The sequence below is a fragment of the Gobius niger genome (genome assembly GCF_951799975.1).
Source record: "Gobius niger genome assembly, chromosome: 20".
In the NCBI taxonomy this organism is placed as follows: Eukaryota; Metazoa; Chordata; class Actinopteri; order Gobiiformes; family Gobiidae; genus Gobius; species Gobius niger.
Window position 1 is genome coordinate 3,296,180 of NC_136871.1, and position 26,387 is coordinate 3,322,566.

General features: G+C 41.4%; 1 protein-coding gene across 7 annotated transcripts in view; it reads left to right on the top strand.

Moving 5' to 3' along the window:
- ptprt (protein tyrosine phosphatase receptor type T) overlaps nt 1–26,387 on the top strand; it is a 339,518-nt gene that overhangs the window by 49,010 nt on the left and 264,121 nt on the right. For all 7 annotated transcript variants that reach the window (XM_079579208.1, XM_079579213.1, XM_079579209.1 and 4 more), the window contains exons 3-7: nt 12,800–12,960; nt 14,953–15,063; nt 18,154–18,235; nt 19,879–19,994; nt 20,623–20,797. In XM_079579208.1, coding sequence (XP_079435334.1) covers nt 12,800–12,960; nt 14,953–15,063; nt 18,154–18,235; nt 19,879–19,994; nt 20,623–20,797 — 645 coding nt within the window. The remainder of the gene's footprint in view (nt 1–12,799; nt 12,961–14,952; nt 15,064–18,153; nt 18,236–19,878; nt 19,995–20,622; nt 20,798–26,387) is intronic.

Genomic DNA, 26,387 nt, shown 5'->3' on the forward strand with positions numbered 1-26,387 from the left:
TGTGAAAATAGGAAAAGAACAAAAAAAAAAAAGCAGCTAAACCTTGATGGGAAATGTCCATGAAAGCACAGGAAAGGGGATCCATGTCTTTATATGGAGCACGTTTAATGAAGAAGCACGGACACACCTCTGCTCTGTGTTGTCCAAAAAAACAAAACAAGTTGGTATTTTTGCTCATGAGACTGAATTAAAAGCAGTAAATGACGACTAAACCTGTGTCTAAAATAAAAAAAAAGCATGAATATAAGTAACTAAAAAGCACATCTAAGCTTAAGAGCACCATAACTTCCCAATCCGATGCCCGAGGGAAAAATCTGGTGCTTTGTACATGAGTGAGACAGGATTCAATGTAACACGTGATGTCTTGATTAAAACTAGGGGGAAAACGTTTCAAACATGTCTGCTCACTTATGTTACACGGCTTAAGCCCGGCCTAGATAAAGAGTGAGCCAGATGATGCCCATAGAGTCTCTTCAAAGGACATTATACACGTGTGCAGACAGGCAGATAATGATGTTTTAGTACAGTACATGGAATTGTGAACACACGCCCGTAATAATGTGGCTTTATTTATAATGTAGGGCAGTCTGAGCACATGGGGCTTTAGAGAGAGATCGTGTAAGCATCGTGTCTTTGTTTAAACGGTATACAGTCAATCCAGTTCTTTTGTTCCACTTTTTTTGCCGGATTTTGCTCTAATACTTAGTCAACAAGTAGACTCGTGCAATGTGGGCGGCAGAAATCAAATAGGTTTAAGCTTAAAGCCTGATTTCGGACGTACAGGAGAAGTGTGAGTGATTATACCGTCCCCAAAGTGAACACACAGAAAGCAGCAGAGTGAAATATAGACAGAAAAACGCCGTATCTCCTCCCTTTTCAATTCTCTGTCAAAACAGCGGCACAGATTCCGAACTAATTCCGTGGCCACAGTGAGCCCCGCAAAGACCACAGCAAACAGCACAACGTTATACCACTAAAAGTTCACAAGAGTCACCTTTTCTACATACACTTCAATGACAAACATTTTCTTCTCCCCTCTGTCTCCTCCGTCTCAGGGCTGATGGCCACCTCCTTTTCTTATGAAAGAACATCGCCGACTTTTATTTCCATTTGACAGAATAAACAAGTTCAGGAGACCGACTCGTGGCCTGCAGCAATGAGCTGTGTTGTGCGGACAGTGGTCACATGACACTGTTGACCAATCGGAACACGCACGTGTAGCACCTGTGTAATAAAGGTATAATAAGGACTACCAGGTACACGAGCAGCACCTGTATCAGTCTATGCAACAAGGTAACACAGATGCAGATGTTAATGTAAAGCGAGTGACCAGAAGATCTAGTTTTGGCTCAAGGAGGGAGTGGACAGGAGACTAGATTCAGGATTAAGTGGTGCCATGTATGTTTGTAGTATAGGTAAGGTACAAACATAATAGTGCGGATATATACAGTGAACCAGTAGCATATGATGAATGGCCATTCAATAATAAGTGAATAGGCCACCGTTTTTACATACTGAGATATGTTCTTACCTTAGCTTTGACGAGTTCTTTAGGACCTGTCTGATCTTCCCCCGTGCCTTCAGTCACGTAAACACAGCGCAGACGGCGTTAGCATTTAGCCTCTCCCTCTCTCCTCTATAGCTCCAAAACAGGTCAAGATAGAAGCTACCAAGCTCAACATGGTTCGAAATCCATGGTTTTCTGGCCAGAGACACCAGGGGGAGATGAAAGAACCCCATTTATCCAATTAACACTTGTATTACCCCCCAGAGGGACTACGGAAAGGATTTGCTAAGGTTAACAAGTTACTTTGTATTGTTTTAAATAGCAAAATCTCAATAATGCACATCTCCAATTTTCTAAAATGTGCGTGTTCAATGTTGATACAAACCGGTGAAAATCAGCAATTCTATCTCAACTCCGATTATCTTAACGGTGAAATGAGATTCTAATTTTGACTTTTGCTGCGATGTGTCTGAGTAAATATCAGCAGATTCCTTAGGCTTTAGTGTGATCATAGTTTAAGTAATTGGTGGACAATGAGATAATAAACATAGATTTGACTTGGAAAAACAATGATTCTTAAAAAAATTCTACAATCAATGAACCTCTTCCTCCCAATCTGAACCGAGAACATTTTCTCCAGTTCGGCTTTGCCCAAATCTAAAGCTTCTCGACATTTCCATCATCGCTTTCTTTGCTATGTTGATGCTTTTTTCAAGATGCTTTTAAGCCAAACTGGAGAAAATGTGCTTCGTTCAGGTGGGGGTTAACGTTGTTTTTCTTTCACACTTTTACAGAGACTTTTATCATTAGACGAACGGTGCTGAGCCACGTCTTGCCCTCTCGAAAACTCCTGCTTCACGTGAAAACACACAGCAGGAAACTTCAGCAGCTTTGTTTGTCTTTGGCCTTTGCTTTCCGCCTCTTTCTGTCTCATAAAAGTGATTGAAATGCGCCGTTCGAATACCTCCCTCTCGTTCTCTAGCAGCGAGGCGTCTCCAATGAAGCTCGAGAAGCAAATACCTGCGATGGAAACATGAGGAAATGTGGAAGTCATTAAAAAAGTCCATTACCCAGAGTTCAGAGCGGCAGGCGGGGAGGCCAGGGAACAGCGGAGAGCGGGGGAAAGCCGCGGGATATAACTGTGGTCCCTTTGGCCTCGTCTCCTGAACCTTATTGCCTTTATTTTTCTTCATCTGATCCCACTCGCCCCCCTCCCCGTATCACAGGCGGGTCAGTCGCAGAGGTCGCGTACCCACGGCCCCTGCAGCGAAGGCTCATGGGAGTCGGAGTCTTCGCAGATTTACAGCGTAAATTAGAGATCTGTCGATGACCTGTGTGTGAGAGCTGTTCCCTAAAGGCTGATCGATCACGTCTTTAGCAGCTGATTAGAGGAGGATTTACCTGAGGCGCTGTCTGTCACTCCGCCTCCTCTTTCCCTGAGGTCTTACGGCAAACTTAAACCAATCCATCCATGCGGCAGAAAGGGGTGGCCGATAGATTTTTGCTGATCGAAAAGTTAATAATAAGATAGTTTAAAACAATCCACTCAACCTCTTAAGCCCTGGGTTTTATTATTTTTTGTCTCAGATCTGGGTCTCAGTGATTTGATTGGCTTCAGAGTTAGACTTTAGGTCAGACACCATGAGTGACAGTAACATGATGCTAACATAGTGAGCTCTTTGTTTCCAGTAAAAAGGCTGAGGCCTCATTGTGCTTCAGTCACAGACTGAGAAGTGAAGAAGGAAGTCATGGAGCTTCTGCTTTAGAACATTACACTTCTGATGGATGTATCAATAAAAGATTGAAATTCAAGTATTCCTTCATAATGATTATGAAAAATCCTGTATCTAATTAAAATGTTGGTTAATTATTTATCTGAGTGGTGGTGCAGCAGGACTGATGTGGACAGATGTTACAGAAGAAGCTCATGAGGTTCATTTCTTCAACAGTTACTATAGTAACTATTTTCTCCAAAGTACAAGTAGATCTACCACAGTCCTGTCCACATCTGTCACACGACTCACATTTTATGTTTCATTTACTCATTTATTCACTACTTTACTACAGAATTTACAGCACATGTATAAAGTTCTGTCTGAAGCAGAATCTCCGTGACTTCCTTCTTCACTTCTCAGTCTGTTGGAACAGCGCCCCCTTGTGTCACCATAACTGCAGGTCCTATACGGGCTCATGTATTCTAAGGAGCCAGTGTAACGCCTCATTTGAAAGCTAAGACCAACAAAACTGATGTAAATGGATCTTTTTCCTTGTGTTGTTGCCTTGTTGTCATCACGCATAAGACACGATTTTTCATCACATTGTAGCCACTTTTTCGTCACTTTTTATGTTGTATTTCATCTCGCCATTTTGGCTCTAGATTTGGTTAAAGCCAAACTGAAAAAAAAAAAAAAGTGCTCGATTCAGGTGGATGAGGTTAAATGCTCTATATAAGTAAACTTTGACCATGACACAGCTCACATTTTGGGGCAGAAATGGTCCCCATGTAAACATTTGGACCCTTCAGAGCGGATGGAGATTGAGTGGCTCCTTCTCTCACTCACTGCGTGGGCGGGTTGTTGTCGTTAACGTGAGTGGAGCCAGACCTCATCTCTGTCTGCTCTCGTTTTGTCACGGGCCATGAGCCTGTGACACCTGTAAAAGATTTAATCAGTGAAGAATCGATAGTAAAGTGCCATTATGGACGCTCTGACCCGCAGCTCTGAATACAAACTCATTTATTCGTGTATAATTTGCGAATGCCATCTTTCTCTGTCTCTTCTCGAATCCATTTACCGACTGCTCATCCCTCCGGCTCGCTCTCCCTCTAAACTCAGACACTAAACCATTAGACCCACATTTACTTTCAATACGAGCCCAAAGAAAAGCTTTTAAAGCATCAGGACTTAATTCATTTAGCTCCGGTCCCGCAAATGGAGCAGGTGGTGGGCCCGGGCGCTGCTGCGGATTTGCTCTCCGTTTCATAATAGCCTCAATAATGACTTTGCTCTGGTTTCTGTGGCTGTGACTGGTGCTTTTCATTTGTACCGAACACAACAAAACAAGTGTGGACGCTTTGTGGGAAGTGGAAAGGCGCAAAGAGAGAAATAACATGACAACTCGAGTTAAGGAGTCGAACGTAATTCGGTTTATTCAAATTCTGGACCCGGCTGCAAATGGGTTTTCAGACGACAGGAAGTCCTGCGTTCCTGGGATCATATTATGTAAGAGGTGGGTACTTTGACATACTTTAACGATACTTGGTTTTTGATGCCAATACCGGAGCAACTTTTCCGATACATACAGGGAAATATGTGTCGTCAAGAACCAGAAAACAGAATAATGTGGAGGTTACGCAAAACTATCGGGTTGATCTCCAATGTCAAGAAATGTGCGAAAAATTGGGGAAAATGGGGGGAAATAGGAAAATACTAGTAATAATAAATGAGCAAAAATGAAGGCGAAAAAATTACAAAATTAAAAAAAAAATCGGGCCAAAAATAAGAAAAAAATGGGGAAGCAAATGAAACAACCACGTCTTTCCCTTTAAAGGTCATAGATGCAAGTTGGTCATTTTATGCTCCCTTCTGCCACCTCTTACATGTAACTGCAGTCTCTATATTGAAGGGATATTTCAGGATTTTTGACATAGGGCCTCATTTCCTAGTTATCCAGAATTACAAAAATGTTTGTAATTCATGCAGTTTTTATATTTGAAGAGTTTCGTGGCGCTAGAAAGGCTAGTGCATTTCTACGATATCAGCATGACTCACTCTGACCCGCTCCACAGAGCACCTGAGACAAATCACTTATAACGGCAAACTAACGATATAAACGTCTGTGTCGATAGAATAATTTTAACCATTTTGCTTTTAAAAGACCTTATATTTGAGCAGCAAGAAAATAGTCCCTCAAAATGCGATCATTCATGTGATGCAGGTCAGTTATATTCCAAAAAATATTATTATTATCGACACAGACATTTATTTGGTTAGTCTGGTGTTATCAGTGATTTGCCTCAGGTGCTCTGTGGAGCGGGTCACACTGTTTTTAATGCAGGCTAGCTGATACCATAGAAATGCACTAGCCTAGCGCCACTTAAAGGAATAGGCCACCGTTTTTACATACTGAGATATGTTCTTACCTTAGCTTTGACGAGTTCTTTAGGACCTGTCTGGTCTTCCCCCGTGCCTTCAGTCACGTAAACACAGCGCAGACGGCGTTAGCATTTAGCCTCTCCCTCTCTCCTCTATAGCTCCAAAACAGGTCAAGATAGAAGCTACCAAGCTCTTCCACGTTTTCCCTATTTAAATATGGTTACGTGAAGTGTTCCACTACAAAGTATAATTACACAAAATTAAACAATGTGGATTTTCTAAGCGGATAAAAAGGGGGAACTATATTGTAAGGCGTAATAATACCAGGAGTAGTTTGGCATCCGCACAGTCAAGTGAAGATTACTGCGCGGATTTCGAACTAGTCCTGGTATTATTACGAAAGAAAAGGGCTAAACTTTCAATCAAGTCCCACCACAAGTATTCAGTATTCTCTTACTTATACATTTTCAAAGTATTCTTCTCAAAACTGCATGTGTGCATTCTGCTAACCCTGTAGATTAGGCTCTACAAACATGTTCTTAAAGGCATGGGATTCTTGTATTAGTTAAGCAGTTCATATTTCAGTTTTCTCTCACATGTTAATGCTGTTTGTGAGCTGATTTTAAAAGATAAATCCCATAAGAAATCACAATTACATCATGCAGCTCTATTGAAAAAGGATAGAATTCCTCACATTTACTCGCCGGTGCCCGCTGTAAGAGAGGTTTTGATTCACTACAGCAAAACAGCAGAGGCTAAACGTCTGGAGCTGTCCGGTGCTGAAGCTCCTCAGATGAAATACGGCCTTGAGCGGAGGAGCTGTCCGGTGCTGAAGCCGAGGATCTCCGGGTGATTTATGGAGTTCGATCTGGATTGATTCCTCATGATGCCTCATTTTAGTCGCCATAAGTCAGTGTCCGCGCTCAATACATCTCCTCCACGGCAGCCGGGCCAAGAGATACTCACCGAGATTCTACTTAAATACTGTGTAAGCTGAAAGACAAATGTGTGACGAAGTTTGAGAGGCTGCTTTTAGTGGTTGGGGGAAAGCGTTACAAAGAGGGTTGACTCTTGAGACGATATAAAGTGAAATCATGATCTAGAGGAACATTTATGATGATTCAGCACTTTTCCCTGATTTATTTATTTTATTTATTTAATTTTCCCCCCTACATATCTTCACATTTTCTCACGTTACATTCCCCAATTTTTACCCCAATCTGCCCTAAATTTTCACATTAAATTTCACACTTTTTCCAATGTTTCCCAAACTTACCCCAGTAAATTTACTTATCTACATATACATTTTTTTTAAATTATTATTATTTCTCAATCTGTCTATATAGTGTTGTTGCCATAGCTGTGATGTAACTATTTTACTTTCAGTTTTCTGAATCGAACAGGGTGGAGGGAATGGGTGAAAAAGGGGGGAAAAAACAAGAACATGTTGTGTGTAGACCATATGACTTGCAACGTAAATATTTCTTCCTGACATGAGCACAAAAAACAATAAAAAAAACAATAAGAAAAAAAGTAAATTGAAGAAAATTGGAAAAAAAAAGAAGAAAAAAAAAAAGCTCAAGGTTGCTTATGTGATTGCAGTTCTCAGGAATGCAAGGAGAGTTCTGTCACTGTCTAGTTTTGTGAAGTCTTTTTTCACTAAACACCAGACTAACCATATAAATGTCTGTGTCGAATAATTTTTGGAATATAACTGACCTTGCATCACATGAATGATCGCATTTTGAGGGACTATTTTCTAGCAGATCACTCCGCCGACACAGACATTTATATGGTTAGTCTGGTGTTATAAGTGATTTGCCTCAGGTGCTCTGTGGAGCGGGTCAGACTGTTTTTGATGAAGGCTAGCTGATACCGTAGACATGCGCTAGCCTAGCACCACTAAGCTTTTCAAACATAAGAACTGCATGCATAACAAAAAAAAAAACATCTTAGAAATCAACACTCTGGATAACCAGGAAATAAGGCCCTATGTCAAAAATCCTGAACTATCCCTTTAATATAGAGACTGCAGTTACATGTAAGAGGTGGCAGAAGGGAGCATAAAATGACCAACTTGCATCTATGACCTTTAAAGGGAAGGACGTGGTCATTATGGCAAACGGGGAGGAGTGAGCAGAAGACGTCCATTATTTTTTACAGTCTATGGTTTTAAACCATTAATTTAAACCACATGCTTGATTGTGTTTAGCTCAGTTTCCTGCAATAAATCAATGCATCCAAAAACTGATGAAAAAATCTACATACTTTTTTGCGCAGGCTCGTTCAAAACTTTGCGCTAGTTTTATTTTTTATTTAGTTTTGTTTAGTGTTTTTAGCCTCAAGACAAAAACATCCACCGTTATGAACACGGAAGTTTCCTCCAGTGAAGTCGTTACGTCTCATGTAATATTTTCTAACCTGCTCCGTCACATCTTAACTTTTACTCGCTGTCCTTTACCAAATCTTAAGCTTCATATCTGTGGGACCTGCTCATTTTTAATGGGAAGAGATAACGGACAGGAAGGACAGCGTCTGGCTGACTGTCCAGGCGGAAATCACGTGGGGTCACTGTGCATATGGCCCATAGTAGCCCCTATGGGCACACCAAACTTTCTTGGGCTTAACAAGATTTTAAAGTTTTCTTCAGAGGGATTTTTTTTATATATATACATCTAAGCCTGATTCATTCAGCTTTGGACAAACAAGGCATAACATTTATTTGTACAGATTTTAAAGGGGGGGTATTATGCAAAATTGACTTTTTCAAGCTTTACATCATGTTATTCTGTCATTCCCTCATTAAAAACATGCCTGAAGTGTTGCCTTGGCACATTCACGTATTTTTGAGTAATCTGTAAAAACTCTGATGGCGGCCATTTTAGGGATAGGTTTGCCTGAGTCCTCCTAGGAACGCCCCCACCTCCTGGAGACGCCTCCGAGCTTTCGTCACCAGCCGAGTAACCAACCACTGCTCCTCAGCAGAACCCCCTCCCCACTGATGCCACAGACAGCGTGTGGAGGGGGCGTGTCTAAAGGCTCAGAGGTTCTTAAAGAGACAGAGGCCTATTTCAAGACATTCACTACAGCCATTTTGAGAGAGACATTTTATACAAGGCAGTTATTCTAATTTACTGCATTTACAGACCAACAGAAGGTTTGGTCATCATTGTAGTGTGATATAGACTGGTGCTGTGTGACTGAAAAAAGCAGAATACCCGCTCTTTAACAAGATCCAAAATCCCCTCGGAAAAAGTCTTTGTTACTAATATGTCAATAAAATAAAACCATACGTTTAAATCGGCGTCTATCCATTATTTACATTTCGTCGCTGAAAATAAATGCAATTTTGGTCAGTTTTTTTTATTGACAACTTGCAATACATTTGTTTGTCATATTTATATCAGTAATGTTCAGTAAAGGTTTCAATTTGAAATCTCTAAATACATTTTTCCCCCTATTCACCTGCAGAGTCTCGCCTAAAATATGTGCATATTGTGAATGATCATGAACAAAAGGAAAACCTAAAATCTGTGCTTATATAGGAATGTAAAAGTGTTGCTTCTATGAGGGAGGTTTGTGAGATAAAAACACTGAAGCCTCGTCCTTCACACCTGTTCCTCTGTGTCCGTCCTGTCCCACAGTGACGCTCACAGCTCATTTCACATGTGGCTCCAGCCGTGAGGTCACACTTCTGTAACGGGAGAAAACTGAGGAACGTGTCAAACTGAAAACACAGATGCATTCACTGACATCAAAATAAGTGGGGCATCTCAGCGCTGCCATCGGGACCAGCTGTTCTCACTGACACCGCCGAGACTTGAGTTTTGGGCTTTTATTTTTCCAAAAAGCTGTCAGCGTCAGAGCGTCAGGAGGGCCTCAGTGGCTTTCACAGCGAGACGCGACTGGAGGTGTCTTTGAGCAAGGCGCTTTGACTCCCGGCGGCTCCGCGCCAGCAGCCGGTGGAAACGCAGGAGCAAGACGTAGAAATAAAAGCTCCCAGCCGAGACTCACCCGACCAGTGTGGGTAGAATTAGCCTAGTTTTGGAGGAACTGCTCAGCGCTGAAATATTGTACAACTTATTCTGATTTCAAGTTTCAAGTTTAATGGTTTTGTATAGCCCAATATCACAACAGAAGTGGCCTCACAGCTGCACCAAACATTAAGGCAATAAAACAGAGCAATAAATATGACAATTAAAAGTTCAGGTGAATCCAGGCAAATATAATGTCCAATAGGAGGTAGCGACGAGCGGCGTGGGCGTCCCCCGTCCTTAGACTCTCCAGCACGGCAAGGAAAAACTCAAAAACCCGGCAGGAGAAAAGAGAAACCTTGGGGAGAACCACAGAAGGAGAGATCCACTCCCATGGACGGACAGGCTATAGAGACCCAGGGCCGAAGGATCCCTCAGCAGACGGGCCAAGATCACAGACCGTCCAGTCCTCAGATTCCAGAATGCAGGTTCCTCCGTTCACCCGGGTTCCTCCGTTCGATCTAGACGGGCACTCCCGAGGGGGAGTGGGACAGGAGACACCATGTGAATAGTGATGAACAGACTACAGATAAATTAAATATTGTATCATGATAAGACAAAGTCTGCAGTAAGAAGAGGACAGCGCTCAGTGGACCGTACTTCCCACAGCAGTGTTTCTCCTAAGGCAGCTTTACTTCAGGCTGTGGGTTTCAAAACAGTGACTTTCAGAGGGCGGGGTTTGGTTCCAGTTGTCTTAAACTTGGCGCAAAATCAACATTGTGCTTTGAGAACTTCGGAAAGCATCACTTTAAAAGGAGATCCAGTCTGGCCTTAGATACGATTCAACCTCATAATACCAAGGGAACAAGTACATTTTCTTCTTAATTCAGATGGTTTTAAGCGACTCAAATTCAATCGCTGTTAAACTCAGTTTTAACCTCTTACCACCGGCCTTAACCAAGCACGTTTTCTCCAGTTCGGCTTTACCCCTTGTTAAGTGGTACACTGCAAAAAGTAATTAACTAGATTAGTATAAACATCTCAATTTGAGCATAATAATCCACATTTCAGTTGTTTTGACTAGTTAAGTTGTTGTTGGGCATTTTTCCTAGATAATTTAACTTGTTCTGAGATGTTTCTGACTCGTTTCGATACATTTCGTTCTTATTTCAGCTAATTGTCTTTGCCAATGGGGTAAGAAAAACGGTCTTATCTCATTGGCGATTTTACTTTCTTATTTCAAACGAGATTTACCTTAGAACCGGTCTGAAATGTCCTCAAACAAGCAAAGTAAACTTGGTCTGATCAGGAAAAATGTCTAAATTAGCGAAAAACGCTCAAAACAAGATGTATTTCCTCAATTTAAGTCTTTTAAGACAATGCTTGATATTTACTTTTTGCAGTGTGACGTCACAGCTCTGCTTCCGGGTCCCGAGATGTGCGAGAAACTACAAAAAACTCTTTAATACCACAATCAATATTTGTGAAACTCAACAGAGAGTGACTGAACAGACTTATTTATCAGGCCCATCAGCCAAAAATGCCGCACCTACTGCTACAAAAGTAATATTTACCAAAATCGGAGATAAATGCTAATGACGCAGCAGCTACGCTAACTCCGGGGGTTGTGACTTTAGTAAATGTTACTTTTTTAGCAGTAGGTGCAGCATTTTTGGCTAATGAGTCTGAGAAATAAGTAGGTTCAGTCACTCTCTGTTGAGTTTCAGAAACATTGATGGCTGTTTTTAAGAGTTTTTAATGTTTTTTTCTAGCTGGTCTGCTGGGACCCGGAAGTGGAAGTCGTGACATCACACTTAACAAACGTATAGGCCAGTGTGACGCCTCATTTAAAAGCTACAAAATGGATCTAAACGGATACTTTTCCTCATCATGTTGCCGTCACTTTGACATCTTATTCATCATCACTCCTGCGCCACTTTTTTTGCTGTGTTTTTGTCCAATTTTTCCTCACTTTTTTGGTCATGTTTAAGTCGCTTTTTTGTCTCGTTTTTTGTCGCTGTTGTGACGCTTTTTTTTAAGAAGCTTTTAGATTTGGATAAAGCCAAACTGGAGAAAATGTGGTTGGCTCAGGTGGGGGTTAAGAGGTTAAGATGGTAATTTTTTCCAGTACTATCTATCTATCTATCTATTTTTTTCATTTTTACACCTATGAAGAAAAAAACAATCCTCAGCTAAATCGAGATTTATTTTTGTAATGTTTACTGTGATGAGATCTTTTTTGTGTGTAAAAACGTTGCCTCAAGTACAGATTTCTTGAAATAACTTACTAGAACAGGGAAATTAATTGGTGTGCCGTCACTTTCATCCACCAGGCTGCCAGGAAGCTGAACTCTCTCCCTTTCATGCCCTTCCTTTCAATTCAGCGCCTCAAAAACACTGAACCCATAGATGCAGACGGCAAAAAACGGCAATTGTAGCAAGCGCTAGCTAGCGTTAGCATAAGGACAATGCTAACATGTTGCATCACGTTAGCATTCTCCGTTTTTTAATGTATTTATTTATCCTCTCCATGTCTTTGTATCTTTATTTAGTTTAAAACAATATTCATAATTCAGCATTTGTTAAAGTAGTTTTTGAATAATTAGAGAAAGTTTAGATTTTTTTCTAAATTGTTTCCCTCCTTAACTGTTTTCAAACATGACCATATATGGGCGATTCCAGAGACGCCGTCTGTATCTATCGTTTGCATATTTCTAGATTTTGAACATCCTTTCAATTCTCTCTCTGAAATGAACACATATGTTTAACTTCGACTTTTATCTTTGTGATTATGCGGCGTGTCTTTTGAAGCCGGCGGCGCTCTCGCTTGTAGACATTTGCGTCAGAGAAAATGTCCCGAGGTCGGTGCCAGCGCGGCTAAAGAGCGGCGATAAATCCTTTCCATAATAAACTCTACAGTAGAGTCGTCCTTTAACTCGCGGCTGCCGCTCCGGTTCACACACCTTCAGTCTCCGCCGGTGATTGATTATAAAACATCTTGAAGCTATGAACCTGCGAGATTAACTCCGTCTCTCGGTCTCGCCGCTCGCATTTCAACCCGTGGCACCGGCCCAAACGGACGAGCCGGGCCATAAAACTCCCCGTGTCGTAAAAGTCTCGGGAAAAACACAGGCCGAATTTTGTGTTGGGCGGCAAAGAAAGACCTATGCACTTCTTCAGAGTTTGTATTGACCAGAACAATGACGTGTTTTTGTCCTCGTCAGGCTCCTACATGGTGGTGAACGCGTCGGGCAGAGCTTCGGGACAGAAGGCCCACCTGTACATGCCCACCCTGAAGGAGAACGACACGCACTGCATCGACTTCCTGTACTCGCTGTCGTCGCGGGACGGAGCCAGCCCCGGGACGCTCAACGTCTACGTCAAGGTCTGTGCGCGTCCGTGTGTGTGTGTGAGAGATTAGGGTTAGGTTTAGAATTAAGGTTAGGGGCTTAGGGTTAGGGTAATACATTATACCTATGAATATCCTCACTAAGATGGCATTACAAACGTGTGTGTGTGTGTGTGTGTGTGTGTGTGTGTGTGTGTTCTTGTAATTACGACATTGTGAGGACCAGTTTTACGTTTTTAACCAACACAGTGAGGACATTTTTGGAAAATGGGTGGTCCTCACTTCTTTGAAGGACTGTTTGAGGGTCAAGATGTGGTTTTAGGGTTAGGGTTAGAATTGGGTTAAGATTAGGGTTGGGGTTAGAATTAAGGTTAAGGGGTTAGGGTTAGGGTAATACAGGGGTGTCCAAACTTTTTTCCTGTGGGGCCGCATACTGAAGCAAGGTGAAGGGCCATAGATCAGTGGTTAGCGCTGCAAAACCTTCGACTAGCAGAGGTTTAAATTCCGCCCCACACCTTTATTTCTGCTCAAAACCTTCATGCCAGCTCTGTCTCACAGTAAAAGGTTAGTTGTTTGGTTAGAATTGTGTGCAATTATTACATTTCAAATAAAAAGGACCATCTCTGATGATGTGTCCCAATTCAGCAAAAAGGCAGAGGGCCACCAAAAATTGGTCTCAGGGCCGCATTTGGCCCCCGGGCCGCACTTTGGTCACCCCTGGGGTAATACATTATCACTAAGATAGCATTACAAACATGTGTGTGTGCATGTGTGCTCTAGTAATTGCAACATTGTGAGGACCAGTTTAGTTTTTAACCAACAGAGTGAGGATATTTTTGGAAAGTGAGGACATTTTGGGTGGTCCTCATTTCTTTGAAGGACTTTTTGAGGGTCAAGATGTGGCTTTAGGGTTAGGGTTAGAATTGGGTTTAGATTAGGGTTAGGGCTAGGATTAAGGTTAAGGTTTGGGGTTTAGGGTTCAGAGTTAAGGTCTGGGTAATACGTTATGTCTAGGAGTGTCCTCAAGATAGAAGTACAAGATTCTGTGTGAGGACATTTTTGAAAAGTGAGGACATTTTGGGTGGTCCTCATTTAGGATTAAGGTTAGGATTAAGGTCTGGGTAATACATTACGTCTATGTGTGTCCTCACTAAAATACAATTACAAAGGTGTGTGTGTGTGTGTGTGTGTGTGTGTGTGTGTGTGTGTGTGTGTGTGTGTTTGTGTTTGTGTTTGTGTTTGTGTTTGTGTTTGTGTTTGTGTTTGTGTTCGTGTGTGTGTTCGCTGCACAAGTGACCTCAATCGAATCAAAAGCGCAATTTTAGTGGAATCAATTAGTAGTAAATAGCATGGGCATATGTTCACTTCATGTCGATATCTTCACATTGTGCGTTCCTTCACAACAATTTTAATCAGATGTGGGTGCTTTAGGCTCTGAGAGGACGATATAGACGCATCACAACACTTTTAGTTTTGTGTGTATAAAGCCAGTGGCCCTGTAGACGTTTCGGACGTGTGCTTCCTTGATAGATGAGCCCAATACTCAGAACATATGGTTCAAAAGGGTCCTTTACTTTGCCATCGAACACGGTCCAAAGACTGTTACTCCTCACAGGTGCATTTCCCACTTGAACGGAACACTGGACTCTTTCTTGCAATGAAAAAGTGTGGATCAGGTTTATTTGTTAGTAATGTCCCCACACTCCAGACTTCATCCAGGTCACTGATGCAGTTTAAGTGCTTTATTTGTCATTGTAAAACCGCATGACAAAATTGTGTTCAGGTGTTCGTCCTGAGCCTGAGCCATTTTGAAATATAAATCCCCAAATCTCTCCTCAAACTCCCAAACCTGTGCGGTGGTGGCGTGACGGACAAAGCCCTGACAGCGCTGACAAACTGCAGCCTGCGCCGAGCGTCCGAGCAGCTCTGACAGGCAGATGGTGCATGTCCGTGCTGCTCAAGTCAAAAGCGAATGAACCGAACGCGAGCACCGTGAGAGAAATGAACAGGAGGCTGTGGTCGTTGCAGGTGAACGGAGGAGCTCAGGGGAACCCCGTGTGGAACACCTCGGACACAGTCACTGAAGGATGGGTCAAAGCCGAACTGGCCATTTCCACTTTCTGGCCCAACTCTTACCAGGTAAAGCTAACGTATTCACTCATATGCACTGGCTTTGTTTCATAAAGAGAATGGTTTCACGTGTAAATATTTAACCTCTTAACTCCCGCCTGAACCGAGAGCATTTTCTCCAGTTCAGCTTTACCCAAATCCTGTAGACCAGTGTAACGCCTCATTTGAAAGCTAAGATCTACAAAATCATCTAAATGGATCTTTTTCCTCATGTCATCAGATTTTTTTTCCATCATTTTTTGGGGGGTATTCAACTCAATTTTTGTAACTTTTTTGTATTTTTTTTCTTCATTTCTTTTTCTTCAGTTTTTGTCACAATTTTGTTATTTTTTGTGACTTTTTTTAAAAATCATTTTTTGTGACATTTTTGTGACTTTTTGGCACTTTTTCATCAATTTTTTTTTTTTTTTATCATTTTTTGTCACATTTTTGTCATTTTGTATCATTTTGTGTCACATTTTTGTCATTTTTTATCATTTTTTGTCACTTTTTCATCAAATTTTTATCATTTTTTGTCACATTTTTGTCATTTTGTATCATTTTGTGTCACATTTGTGTCATTTTGTATCATTTTTTGTCATTTTTTGATCAATTTTTATCATTTTTTGTCACATTTTTGTCATTTTTAATCATTTTTTGTCACTTTTTCATCAATTTTTATCATTTTTTGTCACATTTCTGTCATTTTTTATCATTTTTTGTCAGTTTTCATCAATTTTTTATCATTTTTTGTCACATTTTTGTCATTTTGTGTCACATTTTTGTCATTTTTTATCCTTTTTTGTCACTTTTTTATCATTTTTTATCATTTTTTGTCACATTTTTGTCATTTTGTATCATTTTTGTGTCACATTTTTGTCATTTTTTATCATTTTTTGTCACTTTTTCATCAATTTTTTTTTATCATTTTTTGTCACATTTGTGTCATTTTGTATCATTTTTTGTCATTTTTTGATCAATTTTTATCATTTTTTGTCACATTTTTGTCATTTTTAATCATTTTTTGTCACTTTTTCATCAATTTTTATCATTTTTTGTCACATTTCTGTCATTTTTTATCATTTTTTGTCACATTTTTGTCATTTTGTATCATTTTGTGTCACATTTTTGTCATTTTTTATCATTTTTTGTCACTTTTTTATCATTTTTTATCATTTTTTGTCACATTTTTGTACATTTTCATCATTTTTTGTCACTTTTTCATCAATTTTTATCATTTTTTGTCACTTTTTCATCAATTTTTAACATTTTTTTGTCACATTTTTGTCATTTTTTATCATTTTTTGTCACTTTTTCATCAATTTTTATCATTTTTTGTCACATTTTTGTACATTTTTTTTAATCATTTTTTGTCACATTTTTGTAAATTTTTTGTCACTTTTTCATCAATTTTTTATAATTTTTTGTCATATTTTTGTCACATTTTTATAATTTTTTGTCACATTTCTGTCATTTTTTCGTCGATTTTTCGTCACTTTTTTGTCCAAGTTTTCATCTCAGTTCTGTCACTATTTTCACACCTTTTCTCCAGAAGCTTTTGAATTGGGGTAAAGCCAAATTGGAGAAAATGTGCTCAGTTCAGGTGTGAGTTAAGGGGTTAAAGGCATTATACCTGATTTGTGTCCTCCTTTAATCCGTCCATACACTGCCCCCCTCACAAAAAGGAGGTAAATTATATATATATATTTTCTGTAAAAATGTGGCCCACTGAACCATAAGTCAAGTCAAACTTTGGGACAGAGACAGTTGTCCGGGGGGAGCGGAGCAGACTGAATCCCGGTGGACGTGTTTGAGCCTGGGCCTGATTGTGTTTCTGTGACAGTCCTGACAGACACCGGGGCGATGAGTGAGGCCCCGCACCGCTGACCCCAGACAAAGACAGGGACCGAGCAGTAGAGCGGAACTGCAGGGAATCGGACCATTTTTATCCAAACTTAAACTGGGGTTCCCAAACTTTCCAGGCTGCGACCCCCAAAATCACATAACAAACAACTCAGCACCCCCTCTGTAAAATGTTTATTGCATTTATAATAGAGATGCACCGATCCAGTTTTTTGCTTCCGATACCGAGGGTTTGAGTAGCTGTCGATATCTGATATTAACCGATACCAAGAGACGTTTTTAAAAGGGTCTTGCTGTGAGTGAAAAAGTGAATGTTCCTCTTCTGCCTGTTTTGTTGAGTTCTTGTCACATTTTTGTCACATTTTTGTCACTCTTTGGTTGAGTTTTTGTTGATTTTTTTGTTGATTTTTTGTTGATTTTTTGTTGATTTTTCGTTGATTTTTTGTTGATTTTTTGTTGATTTTTTGTTGATTTTTTGTTGATTTTTTGTCACATTTTTGTTGAATTTTTGTCACTCTTTGGTTGAGTTTTGTTGATTTTTTGTTGATTTTTTTGTTGATTTTTTGTCACATTTTTGTCACATTTTTGTCACATTTTTGTCACTCATTGGTTGAGTTTTTGTTGAATTTTTGTTGAATTTTTGTCACATTTTTGTCACATTTTTGTCACATTTTTGTCACTCTTTGGTTGAGTTTTTGTTGATTTTTTGTTGAATTTTTGTCACATTTTTGTCACATCTTTGGTTGAGTTTTTGTCACATCTTTGTTGAATTTTTGTCACATTTTTGTTGCGTTTACATCCTTGTTTTCTTCTCATTTTTTGTGGCTATTTTGGTGCTTTTTTCCTAAGAAGCTTCTTGATTAGGGCAAAGCCAAACTGGAGAAAATAGGATCCGTTCAGGTGGGAGTTAAGAGGTCAAACGTTGCCTCTTTTGTCCAGCTCTTTCCTCTGTTTGATCAAATGTTTGCATATCCTTAAAGATGAAACATCCGCAGATCTTTTCCCGCGTTTCGGGCATTAAAAAAAGCATTAAATCTGACTTGCTTCTGCCTGTCTAAACCTTGAATAAAGCGGAAGAACTCTCACAGCGGATCCGAGTTGAGGCATGAGCCCCATCTGTGTGCGGCAGATGGAGAGCGGCAGGCGGATGTTAGGACGGAGCTTTCACCGAGTTCAAGCGAATTCCCCCGAAGGTCCCGCCGTCGGAGCCGCCGCGCCGAAGCTAATCTCGTCTTCCTCTCCTTTTTTTTTTTCCAGGTCATTTTTGAAGCCGTGTCGGTACAAGGCCACCCGGGGTTCATCGCCGTCGACGACATCCGTGTCCTGGCTCATCCGTGCCGTAAGTTTGACGCCCGCGAAGCCCGGCGTGTTCGGTCCCGCACAGACACATAAACAGACGCACACACACACACACACACCCAGACACCTGCACAGACCGGAGACAGATTACACTGAACAGAGAAGAAGGACCAGACCAGGGCCTTCATCACTCAAACCTGACCCCGTCCTCGACCGGACAGTCTGCTCACGGCAGCACAAAACTGCACTTTTCACCCCGACTCGCCGTCTCACTCACTTTGGTGGAAGACTTTTTGGAAAGTTAAAGCGCTGACAAGTTTTCATGTTTTTTTCTCTTTATTGAACTGAAAAAGTGCTTGATTCAAAGCTTGTTTCCACCTACGTAGATACTCAAAGCACTTGAATTATTAAGTTTGGGTTTGCTGGGATAACGCCAGTGGTAACTGTTAGTCATCGTTTTACACCAGTGAAGCGTCAGGTTTATAAAGTTGGAAAAAAGTTCCTACACTGGACAAAGAAAAATCCTCTTAAGGAAGAAATGACACAGATTTACTTGAATTAGGAGATTAAATGTGCAGGTTTTCTTAATTCAGATACGTTTGTGTCATTTCAAGTGAAAAATCAATATTTCAACTGGGATTTCTGATCGTTCCACAGCATTGGCATTTTTTATCTGATCTTATATTAGTTCAATCCCACTCAAATTCAACATAAAGAATCTTAATTCAAGATTGTCATTCCCCCATGTGTTTACACTACAGTATTTCTAAACACCGTACCAGGGGAAAATTGATAAAATGACATCTCATCTTCCATAAATGACATTTTGAAATGTGCTTGAAATTTGATAATAGTTTGGAAATGTAGTAGTAGTAGTTTATTCGGTCAGTTCATTCATTCCTTTAAACGTAAAAACATTTCCAGTTCTTTGTGTACAACACGACCGAAAGGGTTTAGGCTGAAGTGAAAACTTATTAAGCATCATGGGATTCGCAGCGATAGGTGGCGTTCACGATTTAGAATGTGATGATGTCATAGTGTGGCAGGAGCCAATACAACGTTATGGGAAAGATACAGTTTTTGTAAGAAATCTCCAAAGCGAAAATGGTCAAGTGTTTTTCCTCATCAGTATTTAATAGTGATTGGATTCACAAACCGGACATGTTATTTTATTTCTGAAAGTCCTTTCTACTGACCAACATCACGCTCATGCTTTCGAATATTGTCACCACTTTTTGACGCCTTTCGTAGAAAATAATTGGACATGTCTTCCTGTGTGCTTGAAGAGGAAACAATGAACTGTGTGACAGTTTGTGTTTCATTTGGATTCCTCCAGTAATGACTGAGATATTAACCAAAGAATAGTCAAGTCAATGATATTAATGATCATTTTTGTAATTCATACATTTTCTTTTTAGCTACTACTCGTTATAGTGTAATGCAGTTAATAGGAAAAACTGGCTCCTCCCCCCACTGGGTCCTGTGACATCATCACATTCTAGAACCTGAAAACAATCTATTGCTGGGTTGCAGGTTCAAGCAATTCAAGCAAGTCATTTTTGTCTAAGATAAGCCATATGATTGTGCTGATTATTCTCACGTATTCTGTCATATGTACACTCTCTTCTATTAAAGCTCGCTCAAGTATTTACTTTTCCGGTCGTTTGTTTTGCTTCTTGGCAGGTAAAGCTCCTCACTTCCTGCGTCTCCAGAACGTGGAGGTGAACGTGGGACAGAACGCCACATTCCAGTGCACGGCTGGAGGAAAGTGGTCCCAGAACGACAAGCTCTGGGTTCAGGTGGGTCACTTTGTCCTGAGATGTTTCTGACTCCACATGGTGCCTTTATTTCAAGTCGATTTATCTGCCAATGGCACCAGGATCATTTTTCACTTTTCTTATTTCTAGCGAGATGAACTCAGAACCCGTCACCGTACATGCTCTATAATAACCTTAAATGACATGAATAAAATGAAAACTGCCTGTGCCATCCAAGAGTCAAAGAGTCAAAGCATTTACCATTTCCTTCAGTAACCCCTTATGAGAGACGGGGAAATGAATAGCAGCTCCTCCGTGTGATGTTCTCATTTGCATTCCCGTCTCCAGTGCCATGTTTGAGGCCACATGGGGCTCTCTCTCCGCGGCACAGCCCTGCGCCGTACAGGCATCTGCGATGGAGAGCGCTGACCCTGTTCACTGTGGGGCACGGAGCCATGTTTCTGTGAAATTAGCACAAAACAGCGGGACTCAGGCCGGAGATGGGCTCTGGATGTGAGAGGCCGGTGCTTTCTGGTCTGACCCCATGCTTTTAAATGACGTAGTTTGACCTCGGCTGCTGCTGCTGTCAGTGTGTGGTCATTTCCTTCAATCCAATGACAGTTCTCTCAGCGTTTTTTTCAATTTGAGGATTTGCTTGTGTGTGTTGCAGCAGTGGAACGGCAAAGACAGCGCCCTGATGGTGACCAGAGTCGTGAACCACCGTCGCTTCTCGGCCACGGTCAGCGTCGGAGACACTTCTCAGAGAAGCACCAGCCGATACAGATGCGTGATCCGCTCGGACGGGGGCTCCGGGGTGTCCAACTACGCGGACCTCATCGTCAAAGGTACAGTCCAAGCACGTCTGCACTGAGGAGCTTATTGCCATAGCAGAGTTTGTTGCATTCCCATATGTGCAGCTGCAGATTCTGCCTGTAGGGGAACCCGCAGCTGAGTGATGTTTAGATCAGTCCCTTCATCTGACAGCAACATGCTTTGTGCCACGTTTTAGGGGTTTGTAGACGACAGGCGCTCATTAGAACTCTTGAGTGTCCCATCATAGGGCTGCTCTTTATTCTTGTATCCATCCATCCATCCATCCATTTTCTTCCACTTTTCCGGGTCTTGTGGGCAGCTGTTGGAGCTGTCCAAATCACATCACACCAGCCCCTTATGGCTCCTCCTGCAGGTGGTGGGTCCACAGAAGGACGGCCTCACGATTCAAACCGGGCCTGTTGGTCTCTCACAAGGTCTCATGAACCGCTCATCACCTCGGACCTGTTTGCCCTGGGAGACCCTACCAGGGGCACAGGATCATTTGGGTGCTCAAACCCCTCCACCACGTTAAGGTGGCGGTTCCAAGAGGGTTATATGTATTTAATAAATTAAGATTCTACTGCAGCACCATGAAACACATACATTACAATATTATGCATTTTTGCTCATGTTAAAGGGGCTAGATGCAAGTTTGCCATTTTATACTCACTACTGCCACCTCAGGTCAAACGTGTATTGTGGCCATTTGCCTTTGCTCTGCCCAATCCCGTCAGACCTTGCAAGCTAAGCAGGGAAGGGCCTGGTCAGTACTTGGATGGGAGACCATTTGGTAACACCAGGAAGCCTAGTGAATGTAGTGCGTGAGTGAGTGGTTGGTGGTCGGAGGGGCCGATGGCGCAGACTGGTTACCTCGCTTCCGTCAGTCTACCCCAGGGCAGCTGTGGCTACAATAGTAGCTTACCATCACTGAGTATGGAGTGAACGAATAGTGCAATGTAAAGTGTCTTTGAGTGTCCAGAAAAGCGCTATATAAAACCAATGCATTATTGTTATTATTATTATTGTAACTGCAGCTTCTATATTAAGCTCGCGCATGACGGCAATTCGGACCGGAATTTACACCTTTTTAAGTGACCGTGCAGGATTTTAGAGGCAGTTGTGGTGAACGGGTCTGAGCTCATTCTACACATTAGGACATGGCTGGAACATGTAGGGGGAGGAAAATACATAATTTTAACATTTTTAAACTCTGTATAGTCCCTTTAAAATGCACTGTGACGATTAAATGATCACCTTTATGAATGCATTTTCCCTTTTTACTATTTAAATAATTATAGTTTTAGTGCAAATGAGCCTTTGTCTTCAGTGAATGTTATTTTTCTGACATTTTGTTTAAAAGTTTGGAAAACCCTGATCTATCCAAATGTCACAAATCTGCAGGCAAGTACTTTTATACCACTGACAATCACGGCATGTTTCTCAATACCCCAGACCTTACACAGAGAGATCTTAGGCCGAGAAGTCACACATGACAGTTGAGTTTGGGTTTGTCTTAAAAAATACATGCTATAGCTTAGTCTATTGGATATGGGATTATACTTGTGATAAAATAGAAGAGTTGTCTTGTAGTTCAGCCTTTTTAGAGCGCATGTGCTGAGTGAGTTGGTCACTGTTTTGAAGCATGGCGAGTCTTTGATACCGGTGCTGCGCAGAGACCAGCTCTATACAGACGGCATCTCGTCATAGAAGGGGGCGTGGCTTCGCCGAGGGGGAAAATAGAATCTAAAGAGAAACGCAATTTTTCCCTCTTTTTAGCCATTTTCTGATGGAATATTAACTTATTTATCACAAATAAATAAAGTCCAGTGTAAATCGGGCCCATATGGGTATTTTCTCACAGCAGATTGTTCTGTAGAAGTGAAAAAATGGCAGTTGTAGCTAGCGCTAGCTAACCGTTAGCATTAGTCCGATGCTAACATGTAGCATCATGTTAGCATTCTCCGTTATTCATGTATTTATGGGCTGTTGAACCACTTTGCTCCTCCCCATGTCTTTGTATCTTTATTTAGTAAAAAAAAACTATATTCACAATTAAGCATTTGTTAAATATATAAAATATATAAATAGAGATCTTCTTCTTCTTCTTCTAAAGTATTTTTTGAATAATTTGAGAGTTTAGATTTTTCTCCAAATTGTTTTCCCCCTTAACTGTTTTCAAACATGACCATATATGGGCGATTCCAGAGATGCCGTCTGTATCTATTGCTGGGTTGCAGGTTGTAGAATATGATGATGTCATTGGACCATTGGAGAAGCCAGTTTTTCCTATTAACTGCATTACACTTTCACAAGTCGTAGCTAAAAAAGATATATATCAATTTAAAAAATGATCATTAATATCAGTCACTGGGTCCATGATCTCTCTGTACAAGACCAAAAATGTCCTCAAAAACAAAATATGTTTTCCTCTACATAGCAGTATAGGCCTTTAGGATGCTGTGATGTCACCTGCAACCCAGCAATACGCTCTTTCCTTCAGGACACGCCTCTCGGCCTGTGCAGGCGTGTGCACCGTATGCAAAACCCATTCTGTGTAACTAAAACCCCGCTCTTTGCATGTCCAAATAAAAAGGGTGGTTAACCTCCTTTCGAGAGGATGCGGTTTGTGTGGATTAGAGACGAGCGCCCTGGGACTCGCTGCGTCTGCACCATGTGTTCCTGAGCACACGCTGGACCCCGGGGACGTCCTGAAGCGTGGATGCGCCGGGTCCCTGTTGTAAAGAGCGTTATGTGGAGCTCAGGTGTGTCAGCGCCGCTCTGGGCCTGGGGACGAGGAACACGGCACAGTCAACAGGGACGAGCATTCCTACAGGCCTGTGCGCTCACATCCAAACTCATGATCTCCACATCAAAACAAGATCTTTATTTAGCTACGCCACTTCTCATGAAAACACACGAGAAGAACCCGTTTAGGTCAACCTTAGAAGTTATGACCGTTGTTTATTCCAACAACAATCGCAATTCAACAACTTTGCAGACAGTAGGCCAATTTTATAGTCAGTTTCCCTTCATTATAGAGCTCCACAGTCCCGCCTCCTCTCCGATCCGGAAGTAAAACCCCCCTTGCTTTGACACCGTATTGATTTGGAATAAAGTCTTTAACTCCGTAACTCCGTCAGCTCGGGCTGAATCCAGCTCTGTGGTTCTAAAGCGACCGCAAAGTCAGATGCAGGTGAAAAAAGCACGTCTGAGATCCATCTAGTTTCACTGCGAGCCTTCGTTCTAGAACTACATTACCCAGGATGCTCGGGAGTCCCATGATCTGCTACGAGGCTTTTGATTGGTGGAGCTTCACGTTCCCACACGTGTTTATTTATTGTAATGTAGACGACATATTATAAACAATGTATTCAAACATAATGCAGGCAGAGAGTTGACGTTTTATCCATATCTAACACAGATAGTAAGAAAAACGTCAGATGGTTTAAAAAAATGTTCCCAACTATCCAATTAAACTAGGGGTGTCCAAAGTGCGGCCCAGGGGCCAAATGCAGCCCTCAGACCAATTTATGGTGGCCCTCAGCCTCTTGCTGTATCGGTTCACATCACCAGAGATGGACCTTTTTATTTGAAATGTAATAATTCTATACAATTCTAACCGAACAACTAACATTTTATTGTGAGACAGAGCTGGCATGAAGGTTTTAAGCTTAAATAGACGTATGGGGCACAATTTAAACCTCTGCTAGTCGAAGGTTTTGCGGCACTAACTACTGATCTACGGCCCTTCACCCCGTGTACGCTTCAATATGCGGCCCCCCATGAAAAAGGTTTGGACACCCCTGACTTAAATGAACCACCGATCATTTTTATTCCAATTAGCAGGATTCAGATTGTTTAATAGTGAAATAATATAGAACTTTTGTCTGCAAAGTAAAAGAAACTGGCCGTGTTTGCTGAAAACCTGGTTGCCTTGACCAGCGGGCGCGATGTCGCAATGGTTCTTGGGATACGGAGTTTCTATAGTCAGGAAGTGAATGATGTCACAGCCTTGTACCTTTGCCTTTTCTTCAACATGTCGTCTTCTTTTTGGATTGAAATCAAACATTTTATGGTCACGAATTGCTCCATAGCTGATCAGCTTTTGCGGTGACGTTAAACTCTTAGCATTTGAATTTTTGGAAAATCGACGGCCGTGTAGACGGGGATTTTTTGCTTCCGGAGCAACAGGACGGCAAAGGGGCGGGACTGTGGAGCTCTATTGCATATAAAGCTGACTGATGTGCTTTCAAAACAGAGTCTCAGTATTACATGCTTTACTTCCTCAAAAGCCAGACAGTTTTCTGAATTAAAACTGCTCTCCTCAGCCAAACTCCGCAGAAAAGCCGTGTCGACTTGAGTAAATTGTTTGTAAGTTTGTGCCCAGTGGAAGTGGATGGACCTCCCTTCTCTTTGACGAGTGGGGGCTGAGCTGTAAACCCTACTATTGATTTTGTTATCAGTGGACGGACAGATAGGAGATGGGTTTGTGCAGAAAGCTCTCTGGACACACACACACACACACACACACACACACACACACACACACACACACACACACACACACACACACACACACACACACACACACACACACACACACACACACACACACACACACACACACACACACGTATTTAAAGGGACTTCCTGCACTGGCAAAAAAAAAAAAAAAAAAAATCACAGTTGGGGCTAATTCTACACAAACCGCTTTATGGCCGCCCAGAGTCTGAGCTGCGTCACTGTGTCCAAATAGATGGAGCTGCTCCCCCCCCTCCCCCCCCTCCTCCTCCATGGTGTCTTATCTCCAGCTCACAGGACACACACACGCACCGGGACAGAAGTGAACACACACCGGGGCGGGGAAGGTTTGCGGTCGACAGAAATGGCCACACGGGACGCGAGGCACATTCAGACTCCCGAACCCCCCAGACGAGCGAGCGAGAGCACAAAGAAATAAATAACCTTTTATTGCCACTTTCTGCTCAGATTTGGGGTTTGTGTCTCGCAAGGATAGAATAACACTTCACAAAACACAGAAAGCGTCAAATGTGACTTTTGTCGAATTCACTCTAAAATGTCCTCGTCTAATTAGGGCGAGACGCTGCAGGTGAATAGGGGAACTTTTTAAATTTAGAAATATCAATTTGAAACTCCTGCCGTAGATCACTGACATGAATATGAGAAAAAAATGTATTGCAAGTTTTCTGTCATTTTATGTTTTCATATAAGATTAAAGCATCGTAAGCTTAAAAATGCACTGCAAAAAGTAATCTTGTAAGTAAATTTGTCTGATTTCAAGAAATGTGTCCATCGAGCGAGAGATTTACATTTAAATTATGAAAAAAACAACTGCAACAGTTGCCAAGATTTTTTCAGAGGGGATTTTGGATTTCTTGTTTAGTTTTAAAATAAGCTTTTTTTTTGTGAAAAAAATTGTAAAAAATTTAATTTTCGCCTTATTTTTTGACATTCAAAACTCAATAAATGGGGCTTAGGGATTAAATAATAAAAAATCCCTCTGAAAAAAATCTTCCAAATATTGTTCAATCCAAGGCTGGAAAATGTGAAGTCTTTAGGTCCGACTGACGTGTACATAGTGTCGCCACAATGACAGAAAAA